This window comes from Chiloscyllium punctatum, chromosome 34 (assembly GCF_047496795.1).
Source record: "Chiloscyllium punctatum isolate Juve2018m chromosome 34, sChiPun1.3, whole genome shotgun sequence".
NCBI classification, from domain to species: Eukaryota; Metazoa; Chordata; class Chondrichthyes; order Orectolobiformes; family Hemiscylliidae; genus Chiloscyllium; species Chiloscyllium punctatum.
Window position 1 is genome coordinate 43,063,150 of NC_092772.1, and position 21,793 is coordinate 43,084,942.

A 21,793-nucleotide genomic window follows, 5' to 3' on the forward strand; every position below is an offset into this window, starting at 1 on the left:
ACACAACTTCCCACTACTCTCCTTGATTGGCCCTGATCTTACTCTCTTCGAGGAGAAAGTGAGGACTGCAGATGCTGGAGATCAGAGTTGAAAATGTGTTGCTGGAAAAGTGCAGCAGGTCAGGCAGCATTCATGGAGCAGGAGAATCGATGTTTCGGGCATCAGCCCTTCTTTGTCATCCTTTTATTCCTTAAATACCTATAGAAAGCCTTAGGGTTTACCCTGATCCTATTCGCCAACAATTTCGTATGTCTCCTCCTGGCTCTTCTGAGCTCTCTCTTTAGGACTTTCCTGGCTACTTTGTATCCCTCAAGTGCCCTAACTGAGCCTTCACATCCCATCCTTCTTCTGCCTCTTGACCAGAGATTCCACTTCCTTCATAAACCACGGCTCCAATGCTCTACAGTTTCCTCCCTGCCTGACAGGTACATACTTATCGAGGACACACAGGAGCTTTTCCTTGAATAAGCTCCATGCTTCTAATGTGCCCATCTCCTGCAGTTTCCTTCTCCATCCTATGCTTCCTAAATCTTGCCTAATCACATCATAATTGCCTTCCCCCAGCTGTAACTCTTGCCCAGTGGTATATACCTATTCCTTTCTATCACCAAAGTAAACATAACAGAATTGTGATTGCTATCACCAAAGTGCTCACCTACTTCCAAGTCTAACACCTGGCTGGGCTCATTACCCAGTACCAAATCTAATGTATCTTCACCCCTTGTTGGCCAGTCTACATACTGTGTCAGGAAGCCCTCATGCACACACTGGATAAAAACTCGTACTATAGTGTTCCCAGTCAATCTTTGGAAAGTTGATGTTCCCCATGACAACTACCCTGTCTCTCTCACTCCTATCGAGAATCATCTTTGCTATCCTTTCCTCTACATCTCTGGAACTATTCGGAGCCGGTAGAAAACTCCCAACAGGGTGACCTCTCCTTTCCTGTTTCTAACCTCAGCCCATACTACCTCAGTTGACGAGTCTCCAAACATCCTTTTTGCAACTGTAATACTGTCCTTGACCACCAATGCCACACCACACCCCTCTTTTACCATCTTCTCTGTTCTTACTGAAACATCTAAATCCTGGAACCTGCAACAGCCATTCCCGTCCCTGCTCTATCCATGTCTCCGAAATGGCCACAACATCGAAGTCCCAGGTACCAACCTATGCTGCAAGTTCACCCACCTTATTCCAGATGCTCCTGGTGTTGAAGTAGACACACTTCAAACCAATTTCTTGCTTATTGGTGCCATCTTGCGTCCCTGAAACTTGATTTCGGACCTCCCCACTCTCAACCTTTTCTATACTCGAACTACAATTTTGGTTCCCGTCCCCCTGCTGGATTAGTTTAAACCCACCCCAATAGCCTTAGCAAATATTCCCCCCTCCCCAGGATGTTGGTACCCCTCTGGTTCAGATGAAGATCATCCTGCTTGTAGAGGTCCCACCTACCCCAGAAAGAGCCCCAATTACCCAAGAATCCAAAACCCTTCCTCCTGCACCATCCCCGTGTATACGTGTTCAACTCCTCTCTCGCCCTATTCCTCGCCTCACTAGCACGCGGCATGGGCAACAAACCAGAGGCAACAACTCTATTCGTCCTAGCTCTGAGCTTCCACCCTAGCTCCCTGAATTTCTGCCTTAAATCCCCATCTCTCTTCCTACCTATGTCGTTGTTGCCTATGTGGACCACGACTTGGGACTGCTCCCCCTCCCCCTTAAGGATCCCAAAAACATCATGAACCCTGGCACCTGGGAGGCAACACACCAACTGTGAGTCTCTCTCGTCCCCACAAAACCTCCTATCTGTCACCCTAACTATGGAGTCCCCAATGACTACTGCTCTGCTCCTCTCCCCCCTTCCCTTCTGAGCAGCAGGGACAGACTCTGTGCCAGAGCCCTGTGCCCCACTGCTTTCCCCGGTAAGTGCCCCCCCCCCCAACAGTATCCAAAACGGTATAACTTATTGTTGAGGGGAATGGCCACAGGGGATCCCTGCACTGCCTGTCTGTTTCCCTTTCCATCCCCTGACTGTAACCATCTGCCTTTTTCTTGTACCTGAGGAATGACTGCCTCCCCGTAACTCCTCTTAATAACCCCCTCTGCCCCCCAAATGATCTAAAGTTCATCCAGCTCTAGCTCTGGTTCCCTAATGTGGTTTTCGAGGAGCTGGAGTTGGGTGAACTTCCCGCAGATGTAGCCAGCAGGGACAGTAGTGGTGACCCTTATCTCCCACATTCTGCAGGAGGAACATTCAACTGCCCTCACCGCCAATCCCACTATTCTAAATTCCCAAAGAGACTGTTGAAAAGTAAGGAATAAAAAAATAAACTCGTTACCTTACCAATCTGGCTCACAGAACCTTTTTTTGTTTGGTTAGAGGAGGAGGATGGGTGGGAGACACTACCCGAGTAGTGTTTCGGGTAATGCAGCCACACAAATATATGGCTTCCCAGAAGTCCTTCGCTCCTCCCTCGCACCTCTCTAAGCAAATGGAGGCCCTGACGCCTGAAGTAAGGTTTTTAAACAGTTAGACTCACCTTCCCAGAAGACCTTTGCTCCTCCCCTGACACTCCCGCACCGTCCCCTGACACACGTGCACTGTCCCCTAACACTCCCACACTGTCCCCTTACACACGTGCACTGGCCACTGACACTCCCCCACTGACACCTTTACTGTCCACCGACACAGTCGCGCTGTCCCCTGACAAATGCGCACTGACCACTGACACTCCCCCACTGACCCCTAATTAGTTACTAATACTCCTAAATTACTGATATTCCTGCATTGACTAAAGATTTTATTACATGATCTGTTAATACACCTGCACTTGCTATTGATCCTACCAAATGAGCTGCTCACATTTCTACACTGTCTCCTAACTCTCATATACCATCTGTCAATTCTCCGACTCTAATTACTGACAGTTCTTATTAACTTTTGATAGTCTGACAATAACCACCGAATATCCTACATTAATGACTGCTACTCCTACATTAATTATATTGCTCTAGTCACTGATCCTGCTGCATTAGCTATCAATACACCTGTCCAATACGAGCTACTAATACTCTTATCTAATTACTGATTCACCAACATGAACTATTGATTCTCCTTCAGTGGCTACTAATACTCCTACATTAACTATTAATACATCTACACTTGCGTCAGAGACTATCACACACTAGCTGCTAATAATCTTGCACCAACTACTGATAGTCCTACACTGACTACTGATTCTCCCTCACACACTACTGATTCTCCAACATTGACGACTGACTCTCCCACACTAACTACTGAGTCTCCAACACTAACTACTGAGTCTCCAACACTACCTACAAGCGCTCCTACACTAATGACCAATACTGCTACATTAACTCATGATTTCGATTTGAACTGTGCTTGTAATAGCTGTATACTCTGGAAACTTGAAATACAAACAGAAAGTGTTGGGGAAACGTAGCAACACTGCAGCAGCATGGGAGAGAGAAACAGAGTTAATGTTTGAAGTCCAGTTTGACCCTTCCTCAGAGATAAGGTGAGGTATAGCACGTGGAGAAACTTATGGAGAATGGGAAGAGTGTAGGGGCTGGAGGAAGCTCCAGAGATAGAGAGGAATGGAGGGGCTCGAGGAGTTGATAGCCAAATGGTATTATCGCTGAACTTTAATCCAAACACCCAGAGAATGTTCCAGGCACCTCGGTTTGAATCATGAAATCTGAATTCAATATTTAAAACATTAAGCTTCTACTGCCCGTTGTGAGTGGTCAGATCATAATCCATCTGGTTCACCGATTTCCCCTGGAGAAGGAAACTGCAATCATGACCTGGTCTAAGCTACATATGATGCTGGACCCACAGCTATGTGGATGACTCTTAACTGCCCTCTGGGCAATTAGGGAGGGGAAATAAAAGCTGGCCTAGCCAGGAATGCCCTCATCCTGTGAATGAATGAAAGAAAAACGAGATTACAGGGATGAGTAAGGTTGTAGGGGCTTGAGGGGGTTACAGAGATAGTGAGGGGTTTAGGGACTAGAGGGGGTTACAGAGTGAGGGAGGGATGTAGGGAAATGTAGGAGGTTACAGAGATAGGGAGTGATGTGGGGCTGGAGGGGTTATACAGAGACAGAGGGGTACTGGGGCTGGAGGAGATTACAGAGAGACGGAGGATTGTAGGGGAACGGAGGAGGTTACATAGATAGGGAGCGGTGTAGGGGCTGGAGGGATTACAAAGAGAAGGAGGGGTGTAAGGGTTGGAGGAGATTACAGAGAGAGGAAGGGTTGTCGGGGCTGGAGGAGGTTACAAGAGAGGAAGGGATGTAGGGGCTGAAGGAGGATACAGAGATAGGGAGAGAGTGAAGGGGCTGGAGGAAGTTACAGAGATAGGGAGGGTGAAGGGGCTGGAGGAGGTTACAGAGATAGGGTGGAGGAGGTTATAGAGATAAGGAGGATATAGGGGCTGGAGGAGATTACAGAGCTAGGAAGGGTGTGGGGGTGGAGGTAGATACAGAGATAGAGAGGGAGTGAAGTGGCTGGAGGGGGTTACAGAGATAGAGAGGGATGAAGGGGCTGGAGGAGGTTACAGAGATATGGAGGGTGAAGGGGCTGGAGGGGCTGGAGGGGGTTACAGAGATAGGGAGGGTGTAGGGGCTGGAGGAGGATACAGAGAATAGGAGGGTGTAGAGGCTGGAGGAGGTTACAGAGATAGGGAGGGGGTGTAGGGGCTGGAGGTGGTTATAGAGATAGGGAGGGGAGTTGGGGCTGGAGGAGGTTACAGACATAGGGAGGGGGTATAGAGGCTGAAGGAGGTTGCAGAGATAGGGAGAGGAGTAGGGGCTGGAGGAGGTTATAGACACAGGGAAGGGTGTAACGGCTGGAGGAGGTAACAGATGTTGGAGGGGTGTAGGGATTGAAGGAGGGTGCAGATGTTTGGACGGATGTAGGGACTGGAGGACCGTACAGAGATAGGGAGGGTTGTAGGGGCCGGAGGAAATAACAGATGCTGGAAGAGGTGGAGGGACTGGAGGACCATACAGAGATCGGGAGGGGTGTAGGGACTGACTGGCCATTTTATCTGAGATGAGATGGAATAATTTCATTTGGGGGGTAATGATTTCATCCAGAGGGAATGAAATTGTGGGACTTTCTACCCCAGAAGGTTGTCAAAACTCAATAATTTGTCAGTTTGTTTCTGAAGACTAATGGCTCTCAGGTTCATGGAGATGGTGGGGGAAAATAGGTTTGAGATGAATGCTTCACTGTGACCTATTTTAATGATGGAACAGGCTGAATAGGCTGAATGGCCTAATCGTGATCCTATGCTGCGACTAGTTACATCCTTATGTTAAACAGGATCACACTTTTGTTAAACCATGTTGACTTTACCTAATTTGTTGGATAAACTCCAGCACAGAGTTTGAAAAGAAGTAGGCACAAGGACAGTAGATGTGCTGGCTAGGATTTCTCTGATTTGGGCATGATCTTTAAAATTGGAAGTTGGCAAATGTTCAATGTTTGGTCAAGGAAGGCAGGAGAGAGGGAAACCTGAGAATAACTGACCTGTTAACCTGATATATCAATAATTGGTAAATTGCTGGAATTTAATACTTAAGATGTCTTAACAATGCATTCAGAAGAGCTTTTTTATGACTAGAGTAAATTTCTATGGGTTTACTGAAGAGAAATCATAAGACCATAAGACAGGATAAGAGCAGGGATTAGGCCGTCGAGTCTGCTCCACCACTCAATCATAGCTGATAGGTTTCTCAACCTCATTCTCCCACTTTCTCCCCGTAACCCTTGATCCCCTTGATATTCAAGCACCTCTCTACCTCAGTCTTTAATACACTCAATGACCTGGCCTCCACAGCCTTCTGTGGCAATGAACTCCACAGATTCACCATTCTCTGGCTGAAGAAGTTTCTCCTTATCTCCATTCCAAAACGTCTTCCCTTTACTCTAAGGCTATGCCCTCGGTCCATAGTCTCTCCTACAGATGAAAACAGCTCCCCAACATCTACGCTGTCCAAGCCATTCAATATAATGTATGTTTCATCCTTCTAAACTCCATTGAGTATAGATCCAGAGTCCTCAAATGTTACTCATATGTTATGCTTTTCATTCCTGAAACCATTCTTGTGAACCTCCTTTGGACATGTTCCAGTGCCAGTACATCCTTCCTGAGATATTAGGCCCAAAACTGCACACAATACTCCAAATGTGGTCTGACCAGAGCATTTTACAGCCTCAGATATATTCAAACCCTCTCAAAATAAATGCCATCATTGTACTTGCCTTCCTAACTACTGACTCAACCTGCAAGTTTACCTTGAGAGAATCCTGGACTAGAACTGTCAACTCTCTTTGCACTTCAGATTTCTGAATTTTCTTCCCATTTAGAAAATGGCCTTTGCCTCTATTCTTCCTACCAAGGTGTATCACACTTTCCCACATTGTACACCATCTGCCACTTCTTTGCCCACTCTCCAAACCTGTCCAAATCCTCTGCAGCCTCCCTGCCCCCTCAATGCCACCTACCCCTCTGTTAATAAACACATTTAAGTTTATTGAGTCACGTGGGTGAAAAGATGTTGTAACCAATGGACAATGCTTTGTCCCTGGATAGGTGATTCGAGTCTTCAACATTGAACATATTTTTGTTCCGGTCTCTTTCCATGGTCTCTGATAGGACCCGAAGAGAAACAGGATTGGACAATGGCGAGATGTGGAGCCCCGGCAGGGGATTGTGGATATGACCTTTGACCTAATGCGTGAACCGCTCCTGGGGACATATGAGATCGAAGGAATGCAGAACCAGAGGAGACAATTCCATCATAATTTCAGTGTGGAGGAATACGGTACAGCATAGATAGAATGTTGGTCTCCAACAACACAACCTCTACTCCCTTTTCTATTCATCAATAGTGTGCTGCTGAGGGAAAGAATTTGAGTCAGATTTGACTCTGAGCTACCTGAGGAAAGGGCAAAAACAGAGTCAAAGATGTGACATTTCAGGCCAACCTATAGTCTATAAAATGGAAGGCTATTCAGCCCATCATGTCTGTCCTGCCATGATTTGGAGATGCTGGTGTTGGACTAGAGTATAGAAAGTTAAAAATCACACAACACCAGGTTATAGTCCAACAGGTTTATTCGGAAGCACTAGCTTTTTGAGCACTGCTCCTTCATCAGGATAAGATAAGATCATAAGACACAGAATTTATAGCAAAAGTGTGATGGAACTGAAATTATACAATGCAAAAGTCCTGGATTGTTTGTTAAGTCTCTCATCTTTTAGAATGGATGTGTTGGTTTCAGTTCTTTTGTAAGTAAACCCCAGAACTTTCTTAAAGTTGCATTCTCAAGTGAACTTTAACAATAGCTGCCATGTCGGCGCAGATAATGCATGGAAGCTGTGAGGTGTCCTGTGTGTGGCTGTCTGTACCCTAATGTTCAGACTTATTCTAATCCAAAAACATATTTACAGAATCTTATATGGATTCATGCAGTTTTTCAGCATGTGTATCTGTGTGGTGACAGGGTTGTATGGTGTTGTCCTGAAAGCTGGGCAGTTTTCTGCGAACAATAATCTGTTTGAGGTTTGGTGGTTGTTTAAAGACGCTGTAAGATGTGTCCCAGTGTCAACATACCACCATTACACGTGGCAACACCTCCCACCATGTACATGGAAGGTGTGCATGTGACTTGGCCAACGTTGTCTATCTCATATGCTAGGCAAGGATGCCCTGAGGCATGGTACATTGGCGAGACTAAGCAGAGGCCACAGCAACACATGAATGGATACCGCGCAACAATCAGGCAAAAGTGAGCACTGCAGATGCTGGAAACCAGAGTCTAGATTAGTGTGGTGCTGGAAAAGCACAGCAGTTCAGGCAGCATCCAAGGAGCAGGAAAATCGACGTTTCGGGCAAAAGCCCTTCATCAGGAATAGAGGCGGAAAGCCTCCAGGGTGGAGAGATAAATGGGGGGTGGAGGAGGGGGGGGGTGGCTGGGGAGAAGGTAGCAAAGAGTACAATAGGTGAATGGGGATGGGGATGGAGGTGATAGGTTAGAGAGGGGGGTGGGGGAAGGTAGCAAGGAGTACAATACGTGAATGGGGGTGGGGATGGAGATGATAGGTCAGAGGGGAGGGTGGACCAGATAGGTGGGAAGGGAGATTGGCAGGTAGGACAGGTCATGAGGACAGTGCTGAGCTGGAAGGTTGGAACTGGGGTAAGGTGAGGGGAGGGGGAATGAGGAAACTGGTGATGTCCACATTGATACCCTGGAGTTGAAGTGTTCCGAGGCAGAAGATGAGGCGTTCTTCCTCCAGGCATCAGGTGGTGAGGGAGCAGTGGTGGAGGAGGCCTAGGACTTGCATGTCCTTGGCAGAGTGGGAGGGGGAGTTGAAATGTTGGGCCACGGGGCGGTGGGGTTGATTGGTGCACCAATCAACAGAGGAGTGTTCCCTCCCCATCGGACACCCATCAGTGGTCCGGGACATTCGACCTTGGGCCCTAGCTAAGTTCAGTACCCATGGGTATGACCTCAACCGGGACCTTGGGTTCATGTCACACAGCAGGTGACCCCACTGTATTACACACTCTCTCTCACACAGACACTCTCTCTTTCTCTCTCTCTCTCTCTCACTCACACACATACACACACACACTCACAGACTACAAACACAGATATGCACACACAAACACACAGACACAGACACAGACATACACAGACATACAAACACAGACATGCACACACAGACATAGACACACACAGACACATAGACACAGACATGCACACACAAACACACAGACACAGACACGCACACAAACACACTCACATACTCCTGGAGACCCATATACTCACGCAGACCCTCTCTCATACAAGCTCCCTCTCATACACACACACATACGCTCCCATACTCACACATGCACCCTCTCACAGACATATAGCCCTTTACACTCACACTCACACACGTATACACACACGCTCTCTCTCTCTCACAGACACTCATTCCCCCCTCCCCAACCCCTGCGCACACTCATGCACACACAATGACATGTAAGTTTGTGGGTTGAATTTGTACTTGCAGACTTACATTTTTGCTCAAAAACTACATGAATCCATATAAGATTCTGTAAATCCATTTCTTGGATTAGAATCAGTCTGAACATTGGGCACAGACAGCCTCACACAGGACATCTCACACCTTCAATGCATTATCCGGGCCAACATGGCACCTGTCGTTCAAGTTCACTTGAGAATGTAACTTTCTGGGATTTACATATGAAAGAACTGAAACCAACATGTCCATTCTAAAAGATGAATTGAATTGAATTGAATTGAAGAGACATAACAAACAATCCAGGTCTTTTTCAATATATAATTTCAGTTACATCACAGTGTAAACTTTTGCTGTGAATTCTGTGTCTTACGATCTGATACTCCACAACCACCTGATGAAGGAGCAGCGCTCCGAAAGCTAGTGCTTCCAGATAAACCTGTTAGACTATAACCTGGTGTTGTGTGATTTTTAACTTTGTTCTGATCATCCTCAACTCCACAATTTTGCCCTATCCTAATTCCTTTGATTCCCTTATTGACTTAAAAATCTGTCTAATTTAACCTTTAATACACATAATGACCCAGCTCTCCAACACTCTGCTGTGAAGAATTCCATAGATTCACAATCCTCAGAGAAACGAATCTCCTTGTCTCTGTTTTCAAATGGTGACCCCCTTGCTCTGAGACAATGCCCTCTGGTCCTAGACTGTCCCACAAGGGGAAATAACTTCTCTGCATCCACCTTGTCAAGTCCCTGAAGAATCTTAGCAAGTCTGGGTTCTCCCTACAGATGCTGCCAGACCTGCTGAGTTTCTCCAGCAATTTCTGATATTCATTCAGATTTCCAGCATCTCCAAATCTTCGGTTTTGTTATCCCCAAAAAACTTGTATGTTTTAATAAGGTTGTCTTTCATTCTTCTATATTCTAATAAGTACAGGCCAATATATTCAACCTCTCCTCATAAGACAGTCTTCCACATCTGGGATCAGCCTTCTCTGGACTGCCTCCTACTCTGGTATATCTTCCCTTAAGGAAACCATTCTCAATATTCCAGCTATGGTCTGAAAAGTTCCTTCTGAGGTTCTGGAAGGCTCTGAGACTCCATTCTCTCTGAAATAAAGTTCACATTCCATTTGCCTTCCCAATTACCCACTAAATTCTGTTTTTATTGGTAAAGAGATATAAGACAGAGAAGAAGCAGAGAGCTCAGGAAGCCCAGAGACTGACAAAGTAAACAGAAATAAAGAGAGTTATGGCAGTTGGAGAAGGTTAGAAAGATAAGGAATGGTATAGGGGCTGAAGGAAGCTACAGAGACCAGGAAGGGTGTAGGGAACTGGATAACGGAAGTCAGATAAGGAAGTGTGTAGGGGCTGGAGGAAGTCCCAGTGATAGAGTGAGTGTAGGGGCTGGAGGAGGTGTTTGAGATAGTGAGGGGTCTAGGAGCTGGTGGAGGTTCAGAGATAGGGAGATGTTCAGGCTGAGGAAATAGGTAGCTATTGTTAGGACTGGAGGTCATAAAGAAGATAAGGGAGGGAGGGTTTGGGTGAAAAAGGAGTTGATACAATAGATTAAATGTTTGAAGTCTATTGTCGTATGGAGTCTCAGAGCCTTCCAGCCAATCTCAGAGTTCCCTGTCAGAAATAGGAATGATTGACAGACTGTAACGAATAAATTTTCAACTGTGGTGACTGAGCAAGTCTGAATTTCTAACCTTTTCATTCATTCAGTTTTACCCACGGCTGAGTTGAAGGTGAAAATGCCAAAACAAATCACAATTTTTGACCCAACAATCCACATTGAAGTGTGCGGAAGGTAAAATCTCTCTCTTCAACTCTCTACCTTAACTGGTCTTGATCCTGTTCTGGGAGTGTTCGATGGGGAAAGGTTAGATGGGGCTTTACTGTGCATCTATTTCTATGCTGTACCTGTCCTGAGAGTGTTCAATGGGGAGAGGGGAGAGGGGGCTTTACTATGCATCTGTTTCCATGCTGTACCTGTCCTGGGAGTGTTCAATGGGGACAGGGGAGAGGGGGCTTTACTGTGCATCTATTTCCGTGCTGTACCTATCCTGGGAATGTTCGATGGGGACAGGGTAGAGGCCACTTTGTCTGCATCTAATCCCACGTTGACATAGAATCAACACAGTGTGCAAACAGGCCATTTGACCCAACAGGTCCACACCGACCCTCAGAGAGTAACTCATCCAGACCCATTCCCCGACATTTCCCCTGACTAATGCACCCAACCTACTCATGGCTATTTACCCTAACCTGCACATACTTGGACTGTGGGAGGAAACCCATGCAGACGCAGGGAAAATGTGAAAACCCCACCCAGACACTCACCCGAGGCTGGAATTGAACCTGGGTCCCTGGCGCTGTGAGGCAGCAGTGCTAACCCCTGAGCCACTGTGCTGCCCCTATTGTCCCTGTCCTGGGAATGTTTGATGGGGACAGTGTTGAAGGACATTTACTTTCAGTTTAAAAGTGCACAGAGAGCTTTGTTCTGTATCTCACGCTGTTCTGTAGCTGGCTTGGGAATGTTTGACAGGAATGGTGTCGTGGGAGATTTACTCTGTGTGTAAGATTTGGACTCCATATTTTGCAGATACACATATGGGAAACCTGTGAGGGGCCAGGTGAATGGAACTGTTTGTTTGGATCATATGGCTCATGATCCTGACCCTATTCTTTGTCAGATCATTGTAGGTGAGGTAGGTCCTTCTTACATTGAAGCCTCTTCCACATGAAATAAACTTAGATCAATCACCACTGCACTGTCGGACGGTCAGTACTGAGGGAATGCCGCTCTGTTAGAGGGTCATTACTGAGGGAGTGCTGCTCTGTCAGAGGGTCAGCGCTGAGGGAGTGCTGCATTGTCAGAGGGTCAGCATGGAGAGTCAGTACTGGGAGAGTCATGGAGTCATAGAGATGTACAGCATGGAAACAGACCCTTTGGTCCAACCCGTCCATGTCGACCAGATATCCCAACCCAATCTAGTCCCACCTACGAGCGCCCGGCCCATATCCCTCCAAACCCTTCCTATTCATATACTCATCCAAATGCCTCTTAAATGTTGCAACTGTACCAGCCTCCACCACATCCTCTGGCAGCTCATTCCATACACGTACCACCCTCTGCATGAAAAAGTTGCCCCTTAGGTCTCTTTTATATCTTTCCCCTCTCACCCTAAACCTATGCCCTCTAGTTCTGGACTCCCCGACCCCAAGGAAAAGACTTTGCCTATTTATCCTATCCATGCCCCTCATAATTTTGTAAACCTCTATAAGGTCACCCCTCAGCCTCCAACGCTCCAGGGAAAACAGCCCCAGCCTGTTCAGTCTCTCCCTGTAGCTCAGACCCTCCAATCCTGGCAACATCCTTGTAAATCTTTTCTGAACCCTTTCAAGTTTCACAACATCTTTCTGATAGGAAGGAGACCAGAATTGCACACAATATTCCAACAGTGGCCTAACCAATGTCCTGTACAGCCGCAACATGACCTCCCAACTCCTGTACTCAATACTCTGACCAATAAAGGAAAGCATACCAAATGCCTTCTTCACTATCCTATCTACATGCAACTCCACTTTCAAGGAGCTATGAACCTGCACTCCAAGGTCTCTTTGTTCAGCCTTAATAGGACCTTACCATTAAGTGTATAAGTTCTGCTAAGATTTGCTTTCCCAAAATGCAGCACCTCGCATTATCTGAATTAAAATCTATCTGCCACTTCTCAGTCCATTGGCCCATCTGGTCCAGATCCTGTTGTAATCTGAGGTAACCCTCTTCGCTGTCCACTACATCTCCAATTTTGGTGTCATCTGCAAATTTACTAACTGTACCTCTTATGCTCACATCCAAATCATTTATGAAAGGAGTGCTGCACTATCAAAGGGTCAGTGCTGAGGGAGTGCTACACTGTTGGATGGTCAGTATTGAGGAAGTGCCACACTATCAGAGGATTAATACTGAGAGAGTGCTGCACTGTCGGAGGGTCAGTACTGAGGGAGTGCTGCACTGTCAGAGGGTCATACTGAGGGAGTGCTGCACTGTCGGAGGGTCAGTGCTGAGGGAGTGCTGCATTGTCAGGGGATCAGTGCTCAGAGAGTGCCGCACTATCGGTGGATCAGTGCTGAGGGAGTGCCGCACTATCGGTGGATCAATGCTGAGGGAGTGCCTCACTGTCAGAGGGACAGTGCTGAGGGAGTGCCGCACTATCGGTGGATCAATGCTGAGGGAGTGCCTCACTGTCAGAGGGACAGTGCTGAGAGAATGCCCCACTGTCGGACGGTCTGTACTGCAGGAGTGTTGCACTGTCAGAGGGTCAGTACTGGAGGAGTGCCACACTGTTCGGCGAATCAGTACTGAGGGAGTGCCACACTATCAAGGGTCAGTATTGAGGGAGTGCCACACTGTCAGAGGATTAATACTGAGGGATTGTTGCCCTGTCAGAGGGTCATTACTTAGGGAGTGCCTCACTATTGGAGGGTCAGTGGTAAGGGAGTGCTGCACTGTCAGAGGGTTAGTACCGAGGGAGTGCCGCACTGTCAGAGGGTCAGTAGTGAGGGAGTGTTGCCCTGTCAGAGGGTCAGTACTGAGGGAGTGTTGCCCTGTCAGCGGGTCAGTACTGAGGGAGTGTTGCCCTGTCAGCGGGTCAGTACTGAGGGAGTGTTGCCCTGTCAGAGGGTCAGTACTGAGGGAGTGCTGTACTGTCAGAGGGTCAGTGCTGACGGAGTGCTGCACTGTCAGAGGGTCAGTACTGAGGGAGTGCTGCACTGACAGAGGGTCAGTACTGAGGGAGTGCTGTACTGTCAGAGGGTCAGTGCTGACGGAGTGCTGCACTGTCAGAGGGTCAGTGCTGATGGAGTGCTGCACTGACAGAGGGTCAGTACTGAGGGAGTGCTGCACTGTCAGAGGGTCAGTACTGAGGGAGTACTGCACTTGCAGAGGGTCAGTACTGAGGGAGTGCTGCACTATCAGAGTGTCAGTACTGAGGAAGTGCTGCATTGTCTCTTTCCTCTTTTTGGTTGTTCTCTGATTACCCGCCATGAAATGATTTTTTTCAGATGGATTTGAACGGCTGTCTGTCTACAGATGTCTCCACTGATGTGTTTCCCTTCAGAGAAAGACCAAACCAAAGACTCATTGATGCGCAGTTTGTCCTGACAGAGGAGGGGACAGGTAAGTCTAGCGACAGATGCAACTACATGCTCACCTCGCTCTCTCAAGTTTAAACATTCTGTCCCGTGTTGTCAACTTGGCAGTTTTCCATTCCCCACTCTGTCTGTGTCACTCTTGAACTTTGTCTTTGTTGCTCTCCCACTAAGTCTCTCCCACACTGTCTCTGTCGCATTCAATCTCTCCCACTCTCTCCCTGTCCCACTCTTCCTCTTCCACCTTATCAAGATTAGAAACATGCTGGAAAAGCACAGCAGGTCAGGCAGCATCCGAAGAGCAGGAAAATTGACATTTCGGGCAAAGCCCTTCATCAGGAATGCCCCTCAATCCTGATGAAGTGCTTTTGCCTGAAACGTCGATTTTCCTGTTCCTCAGATGCTGCCTGATCTGCTGTGCTTTTCCAGCACCACTCTGATCTTCACTCTAATCTCCAGTATCTACAATACCCACTTCTGCCTCTTCCACTTTGTCCCTGTCCTGGTCTCTCACCTTCACTTTGTCACTCCCAATCTCACCCTCCATCACTGTGCATCTTCCTCACCCTATCAACCTCCCACTCTCTGTGTCCTTCACTGTGCCTCTCCCCCTTCATTCTGTCTCTCATCACTCTGCCTCTCTCCCTCACTCTATTCGTCCCTCATATTGTCTCTCCTGCATACTGTCACTCTGCAGGACGTAGAGTTGCAGAAGCCTCAGCCTCTGTCCTTGTTGAACAAGTTCAAGAGATTTACTCTCTGTGTGGATGGGAATGGGGACTGCAGGGAGAAGGAGCCAACTGACTGCGGTGCTGGTAGCCATTCAAGTAGGGGGAGAGAAGATTTTGTAATTGGGGATAGTATAGTTGGAGGCGGAGACACAGGATGGAGAGTCCTGAAGATTGTGTTGCCTGCATGATGCTCGGATGCAGAACATCTCATCTGGGCTGCAGAGAACCTTGGAGTGGGAGGAGAAAGATAAAACTAGGGCAGAGGTTCTGCTAAGGGAGTATGAACAACAAGAAACTAAACTAAAAATCAGAACCAACAAAGTAATAATCTCTGGATTACTACATGAGCTAATTGGCACAGGTCAATAATATTAAGCAGATAAATGTGTGGCTCAAAGGTAGGTGTGGGAGAAATGGGTTTGAATTAATGGGACATTGGCATCTGTACCCAGGAAAATGGGACCTGTTCCAATGGGAAAGTCTTCATCTGAACCAGTGTCCTAGTGGCTCACATAACTAGGACTGGAGAAAGGGCTTTAAACTAAATGGGGGTGAGAAATAAGGTTCAATTTTAGGGCAATTTAGAAAACCTGAATTTGGAACGGGTTAGCGATCAAACTTGAGGTACACTGGACAAGCGAATGCCAAGATGGATGGGTAATACAGGACTGAAGGTATTATATCTGCATGCATGTAACTGAGCATCTGACAGTGCGGCACTCCCTCGGTACTAACCCTCTGACAGTGCAGCACTCCCTTACCACTGACCCTCCAATAGTGAGGCACTCCCTGAGCATGTTACTGGGATAATGTAACTGAGCTTGGTGGGCACAGATTGAAATCGGCAGGTATGACGTGGGCATCACGGAGACATGGCTGCAAGGACTGGGAGCTGAATATTCAAGGACATACATCCTATCGAAAAGATAGGCAGGTGGGTGCGGGGAAGGGGGTTGCCTTATTATTAGGAAATGAAATTAAATCAACATTATGAAGCTAAGTAGGGTCAGATGATGTAGAAACTGTGTGCGTAGAATTGAGGAACCGCAAAGTTGGAGTTAGGTAAAGGTCTCCAAACAGTAGTCAGGAGCTGGGGCTCAACATACACTATGAGATAGAAAAGTTGTGTAGAAGAGGCAAAGTTACAGTGATCATGGGGGATTTCAAAATGCAGGTGGACCTGGGAAAATCAGGTTCATAGTGAATTAAAGAAACGGAATTTCTGGAATGTCTGAGAGATGGCTTTTTGGAGCAGTTTGTGATGGGGCCCATTAGGGTACAAGCAATTTTGGATTTAGTGTTGTGCAAAGAGGCAGATTTTATAAGGGAGCCTAAGGAAATATAATATGTTTAAATTTACTATGCAATTTGAGGGGGAGAGGAAAGAATCAGAGATAACGGTATTTACAGCTGAATAAAGGCATGAGGGAGGAGCTGGGTAGAATTGACTGGGAGGGGAGTTGAGCAGGAAAGACAGTGGAACAGTAATGGCAGAAGTTTCTGAGAGTAATTCAGGAGACACAGCACAGATTCATCCCAAGGCAAAATAAGCATGGTACAGGGAGGATGAGGCAACCATGGCTGACTGGGGAAACCAGGGATAACATAAAAGTGAAAGAGAAAACATATAATGTGTTGAAGGGCAGTGGAAACCAGAGGAATAGAAAGCTTACAAAGACTGACACAGAGCAATAAAAAAAGAAATAAGAAGGGAGAAGACTAAATATGAGGGTAAACTGGTCGGTAATATAAAGGAAGATGTAAGAGTTTCTTTTGAGATATACGGGGCGAAAAAGAATCAAACGTGGACATCAGGCCACTGGAAAATGATGATGCTGGAGAGTTAGTAATAGGGAACAAGGAAATGGCTGAGGAACTGAATAATTATTCGCATCAGTCTTCATGATGGAAGACATGAGTAATATCCCAAAACTTCAAGAGAATGAGTAACCTAATGTCAGTTGTAGGTAAGATCCTGGAATCCATTGTGAGGGATGAGATTTCAGAGTACTTGGAAGTGTATGGTAAAATAGGGCAAAGTGGGCATGGTTTCATCAAGGGGAGATCATACCTGACAAATCTATTAGAATTCTTTGAGGAAATAACAAGCAGGTTCGACCAAGGAGAGCCAACGGATGTTATGTCCCTGGACTTCAAGAAGGCCTTAGCCAAGGTGCTGCACTGGAATCTGCTGAGTAAGGTAAGGGCCCTTGGTATTCGAGGGATGGTGCTAGCATGGATAGAAGCTTGGCTATCTGGCAGAAAGCAGAGAGTGAGGATAAAAGGGTCCTTCTCAGGATGGCAGCTGATGACTAGTGGTGTTCTGTAAGGCTCAGTGTTGGGACCACAACTTTTTACTTTATACATGAACAATCTAGATGATGGAACTAAGGGCATTCTGGCTAATTTTGCAGACAATGCAATGATATGTAGAGGGACAGGTAACATTGAGGAGGTGGGGAGGCTGCAGAAAGATTTAGAAAGGTTAGGAGAGTGGGCAAGAAATGGCAGCTGGAGTACAATATTGGAAGTTGTGAGATCATACACTTTGGTAGGAAGAACAGAGGCATGGATTATTTTCTAACTGGAGAGACTTGGGAGTTCTAGTCCAGAATTCTCACAAGGTAAACTTGCAGGTTGAGTCAGTAGTTAGGAAGGCAAATACAATGATGGCACTTATTTAGAGAGGACTTGAATATAAAAGGAGTGATGTACTTCTAAGGCCCTATAAGGTCCTGGTCAGACCACATTTGGAGTATTGTGTGCAGTACTGGGCTCCATATCTCACAGAGGATGTACTGGCCCAGTGTTCAGAGGAGGTTCATGAAAATGGTCCCAGGAATGAAAAGCTTATAAGGAACATTTGAGGATGCTAGGTGTTACTCGATCGAGTTTAGAAGGATGAGGGGAGGATCTAATTGGTACTTGCAAAATACTGAATGGCCTGGACAGAGTAGATGTTGGGAAAATGTTTCCATTCATAGGGGAGACTAGGACCGGAGGGTACAGTCTTAAAATAAAGGGAAAAAATTTCAGAATGGAGATGAGGAGAAATTTCTTCAGCCAGAGAGTGGTGAATCTATAGAATTCATTGCCATAGGTGGTTGTGGAAACCAGATCATTGAGTATATTTAAGACTGAATTAGATAGGTTCTTGATTATCAAGGAGATCAAAGGTTACGGGGAGAAAGAGGGAGAATGGGGTTGAGAAACTTATCAGCCATAATTGAGTAGTAGAGCAGACTTGATGGGCTGAATGGCCTAATTTCTGCTCCTATGTCTATGGTCAAGGGCTGTCACTCTCACCTTACCTCTGGAATTCAGCTCTTTTAACCATGTTTGAACCAAGACTGTACTGAGATCAGGAGCTAAGTGGCCCTGGCAGACGTCACTGAGCATGTCATTGCTGAGCAGGTGCTGCTTTCTAACACAGTAGATGACCCCTTCCATCACTTTACTGATGATCGACAATAGGCTGATGGGACAGGAATTGCTTGGGTTGGATTTGTCCTGCTTTTTACTTGGGCAATTTCCCACATAGTCAGACAGATGCCTGTGTTCTAACTGCACTGGAAGAGCTTGGCTAGGGGAGTGGCAAGTTCTGAAGCAGAATGGGCGGCACGATGGCACAGTGGTTAGCACCATTGCCTCACAGCACCAGAGACCCGGGTTCCTTTCCCGCCTCAGGTGACTGACTGTGTGGAATTTGCACATTCTCCCTGTGTCTGTGTGGGTTTCCTCCCACAGTCCAAAAATGTGCAGGTAAGGTGAATTGGCCGTGCTTAATTGCCCGCAGTGTTAGGTGAAGGGGTAAATGTAGGGGGGTGGGTCGGTGTGGATTTGTTGGGTCAAAGGGCCTGCTTCCACACTGTAAGTAATCTAATCTTAAAAAAAACACATTGCTGGAATCTTGTCAGGGCCTGTGTCCTTTGTAGTCAGCCAATGCCTCCAACAGATTTTTTGATTTCACATGGAATGAATTGAATTAGCTGAAGACTGGTATCTGGAATGCTGGGGAAAGGGATGAATCATCCAATTGGAAATTCTGGCTGAAGATTGCTGCAAATGTTTTGGTCTTATGTTTTGCATTGATGTGCTGGGCTCTTCCATCATTGAGAATGGGGAGATTTGTGGAGCCGCCTCCTCCAGTGAGTTATTTAATTGTCCACCAACATTCTTGACTCGATATGGCAGGACTGTGGAGTTTAGATCTGATCCTTTGGTTGTGGCTGAAAAATGTGTTGCTGGAAAAGCGCAGCAGGTCAGGCAGCATCCAAGGAGCAGGAGAATCAACGTTTCCTGAAGAAGGGCTTATGCCCGAACCGTCGATTCTCCTCCTCCTTTGATGCTGCCTGACCTGCTGCGCTTTTCCAGCAAGACATTTTTCAGCTCTGATCTCCAGCATCTGCAGTCCTCACTTTCTCCTTTGGTTGTGGGACCGCTTAGCTCCGTCTATTACTTATTGCTTATGCTGTTTGGCATGCATGTAGTCCTGTTTGGTAGCTTCACCAGATTGACACCTCATTTTCAGGTCTGCCTGGTGCAGCTCCTGGCATGTCCTCCTGCACTCTCCATTAAATGAGCATTAACCCCGTAACTTGATGTGGGGAATATGGCAGATATTAAATTACAGATTGAGCTGGAGTACAATTCTGCTGCTGTTGATGGCACACAGCATCTTCTGGATGCCCAGTTTTGAGTTGGTCGAGCTGTTTGATGTCTGTTCCATTTAGAGTGGTGATAACGTTACACAGCACAGTGAAGGGTATTCTCAATGTGAAGACAGGCATTTGTCTCCACAAGGACTGTGCAGTGGTCACTGTTACCGATACAGTCATGGACAGATGTATCTGCAGCAAGGCAGATTGGTAAAGGTGAGGTCAAGTCTGTTTTTCCCTCTTGGTTCCCTCACCAGTTGCAGCAGTTATGTCCTTTAGGACCCAACCAGGTCAATCAGTGGCACTGCTGCTGAGCCATTCTTGGTGGTGGACATTTTGTGCCCTGCCTATTCACATTGGTTCCTCAAGGTGTTGTTCAGTGTGGAGCACTCTATGATCTGTATGTCCTTGTTTGCTATATTCTGCCTGTACTGCTCGCAAAACAAAACTTTTCACTGTACTTAGGTACATGTGACTACAATAAATTAAATCAAATCAAATAGAATCTAGAAGTATTGATTCATCAGCTGAGGGTAATCAGTCCAAGGATTCCTTACCCTGAAGCCATGAGACATCATGAGGTTGTGCCTGCCTCACAGCGTTTTTTAATTCTTATACCTCGCAAAGAAACTGAGTCAACTCTTAATAGTAACAAAAAATAGTATTTATCTATTCTATACAATTAATATTGTAATAATACAATACTCAACAACCTAATTTATAGTATAAATCTAATCCCCTATCTTGTGCTTTAACTTAACTCTGTATGTGAGCTTTGAGAAGATTTGAAAAGAGGCAGAAATGCAGAGACTCGAACAAACAGCTCTGCCAACCATCCAACCCAAACTTTAGGTCTGCTACGTGGATGACACCTTTGTCATCACCAAACAAAACAAATTAGAGGAAACCTTCAAGACCATCAATAATACCTTTACTGGCATAAAATTCACTAAAGAGGAGGAAAACAACAACAAACTGCCCTTCCCAGATGGTGCAGTAGAGGGAACAGCCAATGGGGAACTTCAAACAGCACATACGGACCATATATTGAACTGCAGAAGCAATCATCCCGACACCCACAAACAAAGCTGCATTAGAACGTTATTTCAACAAGCCATCACACACTGCAGCACAGAGGTACTATGCAGAGCAGAGGAAAATCACCAATATAATGTATTCACAAAAAAGGTACCCAATGAACACAGTCCGCCGATTTCTCAGCAACAACTCCCAACAAGCAGACAAAACACATACAGAAACCCTAGCCACTCTCCTCTACATCAAAGACTTCTTGGAAATGACTTCCAGACTACTCAGACCTCTTGGCATCATGGTAGCCCATAAACACACTAAAACAGCAGCTAATGAACTTGAAAGACCCTATAGAGACAACAAGCAAAACTAATGTTATTTACAAAATACCTTGCAAAAATTGTAAAACAAGCAGAAAACTAGCTACCAGGATACATGAACATCAACTAGCCACAAAAAGACATGACCCACTCTCACATATCCTTACATGCAGATGAGGAAGGACACCACTTTGACTAGGGCAACACATCCACCCTAAGACAGGCCAAACAGACTCACACACAAGAACTCCTTGAAGCATGGCATTCCAACTGGAACTCTATCAACAAACACGTCGACTTGGATCCCATTCACTACCCCAGACAAAAAGAACAGGAAATGACAACAACATAGAAAATGGCATCACCACAGGAAATGACATCACCAACCCAAGGAAACACATAAATAGACAACACCAGTGCTTCAAATGGAAGCTCACTGAGGATGGTGATGAAATGTCTGAAAATTGACCTTCCAGCTCAGTGAGCAAACCTACATCCTTAACTCTGTATATCACCTTGATCCATGTGGTGATGATCATCTGTTCTTCTCCCTGTGGTCCCAGGAGTGACTTCTCTTCTTGAAGATACTGTCCCTGAGGGTAGTGTTGTGAAGATTCTTATACTGAGAAGTCATCATGCCCTTTTGAGAGGGTCTTCAATCTCCAGTAATAGATCGAACAGGCCTCGATCACCCTGATCGATCGGGCCCAACCAGGCAGTAGCAGGGTGGGCTTTGGACATCCATTCCTGGGGGTGTTAGGTGCATGTAGGTCAGGTAGAACATAGAACATATAAAAGGACAGCAGAGAACAAGCCCTTCA

General features: G+C 46.2%; 1 protein-coding gene across 3 annotated transcripts in view; it reads left to right on the forward strand.

The window, feature by feature from the left end:
- Nucleotides 1-21,793, forward strand: part of LOC140458802 (pregnancy zone protein-like) — a 363,432-nt gene that overhangs the window by 209,790 nt on the left and 131,849 nt on the right. For all 3 annotated transcript variants that reach the window (XM_072553442.1, XM_072553443.1, XM_072553444.1), the window contains exons 6-9: nt 6,696-6,864; nt 10,803-10,887; nt 11,683-11,788; nt 14,145-14,259. In XM_072553442.1, coding sequence (XP_072409543.1) covers nt 6,696-6,864; nt 10,803-10,887; nt 11,683-11,788; nt 14,145-14,259 — 475 coding nt within the window. The remainder of the gene's footprint in view (nt 1-6,695; nt 6,865-10,802; nt 10,888-11,682; nt 11,789-14,144; nt 14,260-21,793) is intronic.